The 14,129-nt window shown below is 44.9% G+C and overlaps 1 protein-coding gene across 4 annotated transcripts in view; it reads right to left on the bottom strand.

Moving 5' to 3' along the window:
• The window catches only part of rnf220a (ring finger protein 220a), a 162,360-nt gene that overhangs the window by 12,261 nt on the left and 135,970 nt on the right, over positions 1-14,129 (bottom strand). For 3 of the 4 annotated variants that reach the window (XM_042214305.1, XM_042214307.1, XM_042214308.1), the window contains exons 7-11: positions 12,612-12,736; positions 11,069-11,198; positions 4,450-4,642; positions 4,304-4,359; positions 4,101-4,212 (exon numbers count right to left, since the gene is read on the bottom strand). In XM_042214305.1, coding sequence (XP_042070239.1) covers positions 4,101-4,212; positions 4,304-4,359; positions 4,450-4,642; positions 11,069-11,198; positions 12,612-12,736 — 616 coding nt within the window. The remainder of the gene's footprint in view (positions 1-4,100; positions 4,213-4,303; positions 4,360-4,449; positions 4,643-11,068; positions 11,199-12,611; positions 12,737-14,129) is intronic. The other variant, XM_042214306.1, reaches the window with a different exon arrangement.

Genomic DNA, 14,129 nt, shown 5'->3' with positions numbered 1-14,129 from the left:
GGCCTAGGACATGGCTCCATTTGCTGCATACTCAAACAGTAGTGGGGAAGTGTACAGGGGAAAGGAAACGGGGCTCAACTTACTTAATTTCCTCTCAACGTCTGAGATTTTGAAAATCTATTTTTTGGACCACACCGGTAGATCTACATGAATTCACATCATCAAGCAAGCTCATTAAAATAAATTGAACATTTAAATTAAATTGAAGATTAAATTAAAATTAAACATTTCAGGTTTGTGTGGTGATCAGCAGACTTGTTCAAATACCTCCATGATAATCTGATAAGCTTAGTGGAGGAAAAAAATTCTAGGGGTTCAACCTGAGACTGTACCCACGTCTGTGGTCTCTTTGGTGAGATTCTGGCATTATATCACAATAAGTTTATTTAAGCTGATGAACAAATGACAGAGTAATAAAAACAGTGGACCGAATAATGTTTTGGCTTCTTTCTCCCAAAAGGAATTCATATCTCTTAGATCATCAATGAAGAAAGTCTGCATTTGGCCCTGAAATTGTGACAATGTTTAGTAGCTTGTACAGTGAAGGATTGCTTTATTATTTAAAAAAATACTAATAAAAGATCATGAAAATCATTGGTTGGACTGATGTTACAACAGGCTTAAAAACAGCAGCGCTGCAGCTCGTAGGCACTCGTCTTGCTAAAGATTCAGCAGGATGACTGTTTGTCGTGTTGTGGTTGAAATGCTTCCGGACCAGCAAAGCATCCTTCCCTATTCCCTCTTTCAGATCTGTGGAAAAAAAGCTGACCTGCACTAACTCTTTCCTGTAACCTCATCATCCTCCCACCTTTGTAAAGGCCTGTCTTGACTTGCCACCCTGGTGCCCTATAAACTGCTTTACCCTCTCCTCTTATTAGCACCGAGCTTGTAAAAAGCCATTTAGCCTTGATTAGCCTCTAGCTTATAAAGCAGCCGTGGACTCTGGGCTGGACAGAAGTCATCCCTCTAACAAGGCCGTCTTTTTTCTTTTTAATCAGCTCCAGTAAAGTCCTCTGTCGCAAAAAAAACTCTTCCAAAAGGGTTTCTTGTTTTGTTTGACGCGAAACGAAACAAGCCAGCAAAAAACAGTTTTACTTTTGCAAACAAGTGTGTAGAAGTCATTTTCTAAACGCTCACTTCTACTTATTTTTGTTTTGTGGTAAAACAAGTTCATCTTCTTTATGCAGCTGTGGACATCTAGAGAGGGAGTGTGTGTGTGTGTGTCTATGTGTGTGTTTGTTGGTGGAGAATGTAGGAGGTGCAGAGATTTAATGGAGGTAAAGAAGGGAACAGGATGACTTCACAGGGCCAAGAAAAGGAAAGACAACTCTCTGGGGCTAAATGTGGCATGCAGGGAGATGAACAGCCTCTTACAGAGCAACATGCACAAGTGAAAATCCTTGAGTTTAAGCTGGCTCTGGGGTTTTCAGTCTCTGAGCCAGAATAAGAAAATTTATCTCACTCTGGGAGCCAGGTTTCGAAAACACATCATGTGGACTCAGAGAAACACATTAACATCTTAGGCTGGGCTACAACCTGAAAGGTAAGACATTTCTGTAACAGTCCTAAGACCTCTACACGCAGAGCGCATGACAAAAACACCACCATGTAATGTATATACACGGCAATGTGTTCTCAAAAACAGGCACTGTGGAAAAAAATGAAGTATACAAGAAAAGGAAGAAACGCAGATTCTGGGTTCATCCAATTCTCACGAGAAGGCGGCAGCAGGAGATGCAGCCCGATCATTTTCTTACATATTTTAGGATGTGAGTGGGGCAGTTGGAGCTCTTGTTGGTAGAGTTGGGTCCACGTCTGAGGATGTTACATATGATTATATCAATTGTTAACAACACTGTGTGTGTGCGTTCTTATACAATGTGGTCCAGGCTTGGTAGGTTTCAGCTTGTGGCCTTGATCTTTGAGCCTAAAGTCATGAAACCAGAATAAATACTGAAACAGAACTGCCATCAATACAACATGCCTCTGCTCCAATGTGCTTACTGCCCCACGGGGCTTTTTGGACGGTGTGTGTGTGCATGCATGTCACTGAAAGAAGGTGAAATAGCAATGCATTTTCATCTCGACTCATCCCCGTGGTGAAAAAAGCAAGCAGGAAAGCCCGACAGAGACAGATTGATGGCTCTGCTTCCCCTCTATTTAGCGCTCTGTCCCCAACTTGTGTGGGGCTATTCCTCATTTTATTAGAGTGTGTGCGTGTGCGCAGCTGAAGATCTCTACCATCTATCTCAATCAGCCCTGTGTCTTAATCTACTGTCTACCTACATTTTAGCCTCACTCAGCTTCTCACTCAACACAAGCACATAGAAATGATAAAATTAGACGGTAATTAATTTTTTGCAGCACATTGCAAACATTTTATCAACCAGGTGGAGACACAAACTTCTCACATCTACATGCTGTAAAAACAACAACAAAAAAAAAAAAAAAAAAAAAACAGCAGCAGCATCGTTCTCTTTTGCACCCTGTTAACCGAGGCCTTAACTACACTCACACACCATGATAAAACATTTAAGTCACTATTGATTTCCTCTGCCCAATATATATGTGCGTAGGCCTCAGATGGCGAAAGGCAAGGGGGGGAAGGGGCATCTTGTAAGTGCCTCAGAAGAATTGAGACAGGGGACGGGAAGAAACGAACAACAGAAATGTGAAAGAGAAAAGCAGGAGGAAGCGAGAGACATGCAGCTTAGCGACAGAGCAATAAAGCGAAGAATGAGAGGAAAAAGACGAAGACAGGCTGGGCGGCGTGTATGTGTACGTGTAGGTGATGGAGAGGAGGGGGTTACAAATCTAGCTTCATCACTTCCAAATTGAGGACAGATTCAATTATTTGCAGAAACCACATGGAAATCTCTCCGCATTGTTCCAGCTGGAGCACCAAATTTGGCAGCAATCGCATTGGCGGCATTGGAGGGGCCATTTATCTTGGAGGGGAAAGAGCGTCTCAGGCGCTGTACGTGTGTATGTGTGTATGTATGTGTGTGTGTGTGTATGTGTGAGCTCATTTATCTTGCAGGGGAATGAGCAGAGGAACGAGGACGCCCCGGGAGGCGACCAGATCATTACCCATCTGGGATCAGAGAGAGAGAGATTTCACTAACGCTGCCCTGTGCAAAGCACCGTACACACACACACACACACACACAATGTATCAATGTAACGAAAGGAGACAAATCTCATTTTCATTTGGGGACGGAGGAGCACAGAAGCTCCACAAATACGTGCATTTATAGTAAGCAGAGAGGAGTGATGCAGGGAATTGTTCCAGCCAGCCGGCTGACTGCTTGTTCCAGCGCAATCATTCAGCAGCTAGTTGGCCTCCTTTAAATGGATACTTAAATTAAGCCATGCTCTGCTCCTGGTGGCCACTAAAACCTCAGCTAGAGTGTCGTGTCTTTGGAAACGCACACCAACTTTGCATTGTTAAAAAAAAAACCCAACAAAAAACAAATGCACATGCAGTTATAGAGTCTGCTGTACAGGAGTATTTGTGTCAGTCAAGCTGAAGAACGTGAGGAAGGAAACCTGTCCCTACATAACACTGGATGTGGAGAACCAATCAGTGCGGTCAGATTACCACCTAACCTGTCAGCATCTTTTCCCCTCGGTCACATGCAAATTAAAACTGGAACGATCACGTTGCAGACGACAACTTATTGAATGCATCCCCTCGCTCAGCAAACACACGCAGTTCTTGCCTCACGGTGCTGTTTCTGATCAATACAGTTCAAGCTGCTCTGCTTATTCGCCAGTTATCCCTTCTACTGATATTTAATATGGACCACGGACATGCAGAGTGCTGATTGATTTATTTCAGTGAAACATTTATTGCATTCAGCCTTCCAATAGTTGATGGAAGCACGTTATGTAAAAGTGTAAGTACACATACAGTCAAACAATTCAATTATTACCTTGCAACTCCAGGAAATTGGCCTTAAACGCGCATATCAGGAATAGAGAAATGCATCACTAAGCCTTATAAAGAAGGCAGTCGAAAGATCATTCCACTTCACGTTTAACTGATCCATTTCAAAAATCCAACTAGTGTGTGTCCACGTGTTTTCTCTGTCACCTACTTCTCAATCTCGCTGTTTTTACAGGTGCGTGGGGCGCAGGAGGAAGAGGAGGAAGACGAGGGAGTGCTGGGGTCTGTCTTGCTGCTCTCGCTGTTGCTTGTTGAAGGCATCTCTGTAGACACAAAGACAGGTAACCCGTTCAGTGCTGGCTTTTTAGCCTATCCAACATATCCTGAGGAGATAGTTATTTTGTCCCTACTTACCATCACTGGCCCATTTGGAGAATTCAGGTGTTATTCTATTAGAAGGCATCCCCCCGCTGTAAGACAGAGACACAGATGTCCATGTAAGTGGCAGCTCAAGGTTTTCAGATTTTCTGGCAGAAAATCTACTAGTTAAGCTTTTGTACTTGAGCACAGCTCCCCGTAGCGCCTCCCGCTCCCTGGCTTCTCCCTGGTCCTCTCCAGCACCGGAGCAGGGGATGATGTCGGCCTCGGTGTACTGAGCCTTGCCATACTCCAAGGTGTCGTCTCCATCCACATCAAGGTCGGCATCGCTGTCTGCGGCGCTCTCCTTGATGCTACACATAGCAAAACCAGTTGCTGAGGAAAAAGAAAAAGTAAAGAGGGCCATTACTTCGCTTTAACAGCAAAACAAAAATGCTCCATGTGGGCAACAACATTTGCATTTATTTAACAACTCCACATCACACTTTGACGTTAACAAAAGTCCAAAATCAAGTAAAAATATACTTGCAGCTCCGTGTCATACGCACCTCTGCACAAGATTTATCAAAACAAAAGCACCACTACAGACACATTTTTGGAAGGCAAAACTGTGAAGAGCTTTGTCTATTTAAGCAACTTTATAAGTGCAGTGCAGAATTACCATTGCTCAGACATTATTCTACAGATCATCAACATACAGATCCAGAGAGAACCAACTTAAGAGGGCACAGACCACACCAAGACCTGGAGTAACTTTCCGACACACTTCAGAACTTGACGATGCTAAATTTAGCTCGTCTAAAACTTCGGCTTCTCCAAACCAAATTAAAGACTTTTCAATAACCTGGACAGGTGAGAAAGAGAGCTAGATTTGGTCAGAGACAAGGAGGTGAAAGGGAGACGGCACACAGAGCTGGGCTGAACTGACACCAGACTGACACCTTACCCATCAATCTTGGAGAAAGAGAGAAGGAGAGGGAGTGTGTGTGAGTGGCACTTCTATAAACCGAGTGATGAACGCTCAGACAAACTCTTACCGCTGCCTGACTGCTCCCTTCAGCTCCACTTAGCCACACAGCTGGCTCTGTGTGTGTGTCCGTCACTTAGAGGTGTCTCTTCAGTGTTTGTTTGAGGCTGTCTGTCCTTCTGTCACTTACGCCCCTGTCTCTCCAACCCCTTGAAGGTGTGTGTGTGTGTGTGTGCATGTGCAAGTCTGTCTACCCGTCACTTACACCATGTCTATCTACCACACAGAGATAGGTAGGTAATATTTATATATGTGTGTGTGTCACTTACACCTTGACTATTGGAGCCATGTGTGTTGTAACTCTGAAAGTGTCTGTGTGTGTCTCTACCAGTGACAGGCCTGACAGCCATCTTATTTACACCTATTCCAATTTCTACAAGCTCTCAGCTGGACTAGTGTTTTGTGTGTGTCTGTGTGTGTGTGTCTGTGTGTGTGTGTCTGTGGGGGGATGGAGGACCAGAAAGAGTTGACAGCCATCCTATTTAACCTACCTGTCCTGGTGTACGAGTCTCAAAACTAGACTTCCCATAACAGTTGCTCTTTCCCATCTCACTCCACTACAGAGTCTTAGTCAAAGTGCAAATCCGACACTCTGGCTTTCATAAAAGTTTTTCTGGGATTTAAACGTCAACTGCTTCTCCTCCCACCTAACAATGTAACTCACAGGAGGGGAAAAAAAGGTGCCACAGATACTAAGCCGTTTTACAATAGGCCCATGGTTTTCAGTGATCAAATAAAAAGAACCTTTTAATTTTTATTTGGTCTCAGCGTTAGAAGGGAACATATGGCGGCAGCGGCCGTGCAGTCTGCTTGGTCCTCGAGCATCAGTTTATTGCACTGCAGAAGAACAACGTGCATGTCACATTCATACATTTTAATGTAATGACATGTACAGTGACTTACATTTGGATTTTCACACTTTTTCCTCTACATTTTCAAAGCGTGAGACTTAACATGAGTGTCTCTGTACTATCAGAAAATCAAGCCCAACCTTACTTCAGAAGGGCCACCTCCATCCTGGAAGATCAGGTGTAGATCAACGCCAGCCCACATCAGCTGATAGCACAGCTACTATCCTTTTGGCTATCTCATATAGACAACGTCGAACTAAAATCAGATCCAGCTGTTTAAGTCAAGCTCAAACAGACACTGAATGCAAATATGGGATCAGCGCATCCCCATTACCTCCTCATCTTATGTCTTTACTGTGAATGGCTGTCGCTCCTCACACTGTACAGTTTACAGCATCTCAATCCTTAAACTAAATCAAACATTGACCAAATCGATCCTAACAGGAGTGGTCATAGGTAATATTTAACCAGTCACCAGAGGTATTCAACAAAGTCTTTTGAAATCATGAGCAATGAACTGTGGCTTCACCTGTTTTTAAAAACTCTTCAAGTATCACTTTAATGCCCTTTAATAGCAGGATGCAGCAAACAGAAATTTTGACTTTTTATATATACACATATATAAAAAAATCCTTTAAAAGTTTCTCCTGTGGTGGACATGAATGCATGGATGCTGTTTTTTTTAATTCAACCACCTGGACTTCAAAATATAATGCCACACATGGTCTGGGCTGTGTGAACACACACTGTCCCTGACTCTAGTGTATTCCCTGAGAGTGTACGTGTGGCCTGCTTGCTCTGTATGTGTGCGTTACCGTGCTTCTATCTGTCCCTGTAAGCAGTCTTGGCAGGCCAATCTAATCTGGCCAGGGAAAGGTCAGCCCCACTCTAACTGCCTTTCACTCACATTATTCATCAACGCCCCCTCCCCACTTTCTTTTTTACCCTCTTTGCCTTTTTCTTTCTTTTTCTCCCTCACCTTTTCTTACAATCACTTCTTTTTTATCACCTTTATTTCTTCACTTTCCTCCCCTCTCTTCCATTCCCTTGCTTCTCTTTCACTTTGTCATCCCACCACTCATGTATCACTTGTTTTCTCTCCTGTACTAGCCCTGTTTGCTGAACTATGTTCCCTTTTTCCTACCACACACACAAACACACACACTCCTACAGGGCCACCCTGTTTTGTCTCATTATCTAACCTCTCCTGAGAGTCGCTGACTCTTTAACATGTAAACTACACATTTTATCCTCCAGGTTACATGCTGCCATGGCAGCAACAAAAGAGGCCCCGAATTTATTAACATATCAGTATAACAAGGCCACAAGTACAGGTCTGAACAGGCAGCGAGGATCAAAGGACTCATCAGGCCTACTGGAAGCGCTGCTCAGCCAAATCATCCCACCTCAGCAACATCCCGTTACCATAGCAATTATCGAGACTCTAAGAAGCAGAAAGAAGGCATGTCAAAGGTCATCACACTATCTTTCTGCCATTTACAGGTCACAGAGAGAGAGAGAGAGAGAGAGAGTATGGGGGGGGCACACAGACACAAAGACATGAGACGGTCATCTTTGAAGTCCATTTACAAAGCACAGGTTTCTCCTCTTCTCAATCCCTCTGGGCCATCTCATCCTGCAATAATCCCCATCTTTCCCTACTTGTGCTCTCAGAATGACCCAATATCGAACCTCAGGATCTGTCTGCCTGCCTCCCTGCCTGCCTTTCTAGTCATCCATCTGTGACGGATCAACTATTGTGTTCCAAACTTTGAATACATTTTACAACTTAGTGATGAGGTAAAAAAAAAAATAAACAACCCCCCCCCCCCCCCCCCGAAAGACAGGAATAAAGAAAAGTGGGACCCACAAATAATAACATGTGGGGGAAACAGAACATTTACATGTTGTATTTGAAAGCAATTAAAAGAAACATCTACAGATATTCATGGCATGATTATCTGGGTTGACACCCAATGAAGTCAGAGTCAGTCAACTAATCCCAGCGAGCCAAAAGCTTAGACTTCGGCTGCTGTACACACCAGTTTTTAAAGACTTTTCCTTCTCTTGGATCTGTGTGATCTTGATAAAAGGGGAATCGAATCATGAAAAGCTACTCTCAGTATTCCAAGAATAAATTAAGAAGCTGGATCGGAGATGAGCTGCTGCCCCAAGTGGGGCATCTCGGGGTTCACCAGTGAGGGGACTGGGACATTAGCAGACAGACTGGGGCTACAGTGATGCAGACACTGCATCAGTTCGTCGTTGCTGAGCGTAAAAGCAAAGCTGACCGGTAGCAGTCAATGTACGTCCCTACTGTCACCTATGATCGCCAGCTTTGGTAGTGACTGAAAGAACAAGATCACCGATACAAGCTGCGGAAGCTTCAGAGCTTCCTCTGAAAGTTGCCTGGCCTTTCCCTTATACACAGGGTGAGGAGTTCAGTCGTGAGAGAAGGGCTCCCCCACACTGAAGCCAGCAGTGGTGGTCAGGCATCTGACTTGGATGCCTCCTGTGTGAAGTGTTCCAGGCATGTCCCACCAGTAGGAGGCCCCATGGCAGATCCAGAAACCCCTTGGTGTTACACCAGATAAGCCGGAGGAGGTAGCTGAAGGGATCTGTGCATTTCTGCTTAGGCTGCCGATCCAGTGACCAGGTCCAGATAAGCGTACATGACTAAATGTTACCTGAAGAGACAACATTTTCTCCCATCTTTCCTAAAATTTCCATATTGAAATCCTAAATGATGACGAAGCCAGGCAAAAGAAGATCAAGATCTTCTCAAATTCAGCTTGGAAGTTTTGAAAAAAACAGAACATCTTCAAATACCTCCATCTTTGGAGAAAGAACTTTTAAATATATTTTATATTATAAAACATTAAATAACAGGGAAAATGCATTTCTACTAAACCACACACCCTTAAACCTTTTATTGTAAACTGCAAACTTAAAGTCGTACCTTACCCATAAAACAGACAGACAGTCTACTAGACAGATAAAGAAATCCCTGTCTGTGCTATATGGGTCCTTTCAACCTTGCTAAGCTGGTGCGAGACAGAGGGAAGTCTTCCCTCACACTGGGTTGAATCATAAACGGATCTTGTTCGATTTTTTTTCTCCCCCTTCCTCCCTCCCTTAAAAGCTCCTGTTCCCTCTGCCTTTCTTCCTTGTGCTCTGAAAGGGAGGAAAGGATGGTGGCACTTCACAGAGGAATAGGCCCTCCCTTCATCTCGCCAGCTGAGGAGGCCCCCCTGCAACATCTCTATAGCCGTTTAGTCAGCCGCTGGCTCTCAAGAGCCCGCTGGACTCAGCAGTGTGTGTTAGAACCACTTTAGAGCTTTCAAGACTAAATCCACCTTCTAAGCTTTCTGCCGAGTGTGTGCGTGTGTTTCAAGTTTCTCTCCCCAGGCCACCTCGGTTATCTGTGTCACATCACAAGGTGCCCTATTAGAGTGTGGCAGAAGGGTCCTGTGTCTGCTCGCTTTAACGACGTGAAAGCGAGATGGACGGATGGAAGGAGCGTCAGGGAGATGGATGGACGGGTAGGGAAACCACCTCCCACCCTGTGAGCTGCACTTTGTCGCGGTTTAGTTGAGACTTCGACATTGATCTCTCTCCTCTCTTCTCTCAGCAAGGGGAGGGAGGCAGGTGAGGCTCAGCGTGTGTGTGTTTAACAATGTATCGAACAGGGAGAGGGGGAGGCCAACGGGCAGCAGGACAGATGAAAGAAGAAGCGGAGCCAAGAGAGTTTGAACGAGCCTCTTAGAAGCAACGACGAGTCTTTGGATCCACCTGGGAAAATCCTGATGAGTCGCGTTTCTCTTCTTCCTGTTTCACACATAAACACAACTGAGGCCACTATGGGGCATCTATCACAACCATCAATCGGTTTTTTCCTCCACTTACCAAGTTTAGGGCTGCAGAGGGGACGGAGCCTATCCCAGCAGTTATAGCCTGAGAGGCGGGATACACCCAACACCCTAACCCGTTGACGCCATCCAGCCCCACGCACGGGGCGATCGATCCGCAGTAACTCGTTAACGGAGATTTGCCGCGTTAATGCAGTTATGGCGTTAACGTCATTTTAACGAGATTAACACTGACAGCACTAATATTTAGTAAATAAAAGCAATCAATGAAGCGCCTTACACCTATGCTGTGACTGCCTGTGAAAGGCCTCACTCCATAACTTTGTCAACACTTGATCCTTGAAGTATTTTAAAAAATTGTGTGAAAAAGCAGAGAGAAAAAGACATAATTAAGATAAAAAAACAATTTATGGAAGCAGGAGGAGAGAAAAAAGTGATGGAGAGCTGTAGTGGGAGCACTGAAGGTGTGTGGTGTCACACTCATATTCCCCAGTGACCAGCGCTCCCATCTAGTTCTATAATTGCATTTCTGGGCGCACACACAGGAGCACACCACGTTGACCAGCGGGTCAATTGCCCAGCTAAATGTGTTTTCCTTCCCCCTCGCCAAGAGGGCCGTGTAGGGCCGAGCCAAGCTCAACCGGGCTGACCCCAGGCCAGCCTGCGCTGCCACTGGACCGCTGGCAGCATTACAGCTCCCGTGGCTGCATTCACCGCCGAGTCTCTCAGCCTGACAGTGCTTGCGCTGCACATGAGCACAGTGAATGATGGATGAGCAGGGAAACAAAGCTGGAGACAGAGAGGAGAGGACAAACAGTGCTGACCCAAACTGCTGTGACTGGACGCGACCCTGAAATCGTGACGGGTCGTTCAGTGTTCCAGCAAGCGGCTGGCTAGACATCTACATCATGGTGCAGCACACACACACCGCCACCGCTGAACAAACTGCTTATCCAGAGGATGCGCAAACAGCCGGCCTTGAGTGAGTGTAAGTGTGAAATAAGAAGCAGTGCTGAATAATGCGAGTTGTGTGTGTCTGTGTATGTGTGTGTACCTCTGAAGCCTCCCTCCAGCAAAGCCGTAGCTCTGATCCTCTTCTGTCCCGCCCACTCGTACTCCTCAAAGCCCCGCCCATTTTCTCCATCCATGTCAGCAGAGTCATCGTCGCCTAACGCTCCCTCGCGCTGACGCACAAAAACAGACATGGACACGTTTTAATCACAGATAGTGCTGTGTACAGATCAGTGTGGAACAGCTCAGCACCACTTAGCGACTTCAACAGTACACTGCTTCCTCTCTTAAAGTTAAGGGTCGGTGGATAACAGGCCAGATCTCCCCAGCATGCTTTACCTGAGCTGTACCACACAGACCAGATGCTGCTTATCTAAATCATGTGGTCAAAGTTTTAGACGTTTCCAATGGTTTCCTCCAGCTCTAGCTTTAGCTTAGTCAGCAGATTTGTTTTGTTGTTCCTGTTGTTCAACAACTATGATAATGAATAATTAATTCTTTAACCACATCTTCTGGTGCACAGTTACAGACACAGCTGGTACAGTACCGGAATAAACAAAGCATGCTAGTGGAGAGAAAAAAAAAAAAAAAACAACGTAATAGTGTCTCTACTTAGTGTAATGGACAGCCATCAGTGAGGTGAGATACAGGAGGAGTAGTGAGTAGGTTTTTTCTCTAGTCTACTCTAGGAAAGAATGTTTAGAATCTACAGGAGAGAAGGAGTGATGTGATCTGTGGCAGGAAAAGATAACACTGCTGAGAATTTAAAGAAACCCAGATTGTCCTTAATTTGATTTGTGTTCAAATAAGAGTAACATGTAAGTGCACAGGAGTCAACCACATCATACCAGATAAACTGCTTGTAACAACTGATGCTTGAATACTTATCAGAATTAAAAGGTCTAAACATCGTTTCCTGTAGATTTAGATCGTAGCTGTAGTGATAGTCGTGGTTTGCGTGTGCGCACCCAAACTTTTCTGAAGGATCTATTAATAATACTATAAAAAGAAATCCTCTGCAAATCTAAGTAGGATGACTTATAGTTAACACTCATGTAATACAACACAGTGCGTTTCTTGTGCTGTGGTTGGGTCCAGCTGTCCAGACAGCCACGACTAATATCGAGGACTGCACAACTTTGACGTAGCCAGTTGGCCCACGGTTAGGGAAGATAAGGCCAGGGCTGCTGGTTAACAGTGGCTGAACTTTCAAAATAAAGAAATTTTGCACTACTAAAATATTGAAGTATTTGCTTGGACAGGCTAAAAATAAGTTGCCATATTACACACATGTATACCTAGAAGTCCTATCAAAGTAAGGTCTGTTATACTTAAATCACTGGACTGTTTTTCTGAATGCTTTGGTTATTCAGGCAGTTAATCCAATATGATGTGACTGCAACACCACCATGTAAAGGAGGTTAAGAGGCAGTAGGGGTGGCAGGGGAAGAACAGTTGCTACCGGTTGGTTTCTGCACTACTGGACTGACGTGACATCTACAAGAATTAGAGAAGTGATTGGAAGGGAAGGGCTGACAGGCTGTCCGACCAGCAGTAGGCAGGGTTCAGGGCCCAGATTGTACTACCTGGATCAGGCATTGTTCCACATGTCTACTCATCTCCTCCTCGCTCCCAGCCAATGGGGCGCTGCACAGCGGACATACCTGGCCCCCTTCCTCAGGCTTCCTCCTCTTCATCTTCCCTATACGGGCTGGAAAAGCACAGAGAGAGAGAAAAGGAAGGTACATGGTTTAAATTAAGTAAGCTTCCGCGAATGTTTCTGAGGATAACATCACTGTTTTGGGGAGACATCTCAGGAATTTTGTGTCAGATGATTCTTCACAAGCCTGACCAGTATGACAGTTCTTTACAAGCCAACAGGAGTTTCAAAGAAAGCTTGTGTGTCTGCCATGTGTTAATATGTGACACTCTAAATCTCCTTCCTACTCACTATAGCTATGAGACTTGCTTCCATCCTTTTGCTTCCTTCCTTTTCCTGCCCTTCCCTCCTGTCCCTTCTCCCCCCACCCCCCTACCACACACGCACATTTAATTAGAAATTTAACAGAGCAGAACAGCCGTCATTGCACCCCGAGTCTCTGTCGTTTTTTCTTAACTGCAAATGGCGCGCGGGGACATTAATTTTTAGCTGGCTGGGAAAAGAAAGGAAGCCAAGAGGGACTGTGGCGAGGCGTGGAGGGAGAGGAGCGGGACACGAGGCAATACGCCATAACTGCAGGGGGAGAAGATGAGGGAGGGTTAAAATGAGAGACGGCCTCCTCCTCCTTACTATTTCTCCCCTGACGCTAATTGAGAGGAGCATTGTTAAATCGAGAGGGGAAAAGACTGCTAATTAGGTCTGGCAGGGCTCCCTGCCTCCCCCAACTCCCACCTTTTGTACCCCACGTGATTCCTGGTTCCACGTGAGGGCGAAGGGCACATTCTAAACTAAGCCTTCACTGACACTTGTCATAGACTTGGACTAAAAATAAAAAGAAAGGAGGTGTTTCATGATCTGCATTAAGTTTGGAAACCAAGACGGTAAGCATATTACCGGCCACTGTGTTAGGTACACCTGTTCATCTGCTTGTTAACGCAACTATATATATTGGCCAATCACGTGGCACCAACTCAATGCATTTAGGCATGTTGACCTGGTCGAACGATCCGCTAAGTTCAAACTGAGTATCAGGATGAGGAAGAAAGGTGATTTAAGTGATTCTGAACATGGCAGGGCTGCTGTGATCATTTCAGAAACTGAAATGACTGAACGAATCTGCTGGGCATTTCCAACCATACGGAAACCATTCTGTTAAGAAAACAGTCTGAAAACGAGTAAATATTTAGTGAGCGGAACTTCTCTGGGTGAAAATTCTTTATTGATGCCAGAGATCAGAGGACAGTGGCCAGACTTTGACCCCCTTAGTACTAGAATGTTTCCAGTGCCTTTCTGAATCTATTCTGCAAAGAATTAAGGCATAGAGCAAAAGACTAACGCAAAAGAGGGCCAACCTGCTACAAGGAAGGTGTGCCTAATAAAGTGGCCAGCGACTGTATATCAACAGATACCCTCCATGTTGTTCAAATATGTTCCAAGTATATTA

This window comes from Haplochromis burtoni, unplaced genomic scaffold, assembly GCF_018398535.1.
Source record: "Haplochromis burtoni strain Fernald_Lab_line unplaced genomic scaffold, NCSU_Asbu1 Contig_547, whole genome shotgun sequence".
Lineage (NCBI taxonomy): Eukaryota > Metazoa > Chordata > Actinopteri > Cichliformes > Cichlidae > Haplochromis > Haplochromis burtoni.
This window is presented reverse-complemented; position numbering and strand designations above follow the sequence as displayed.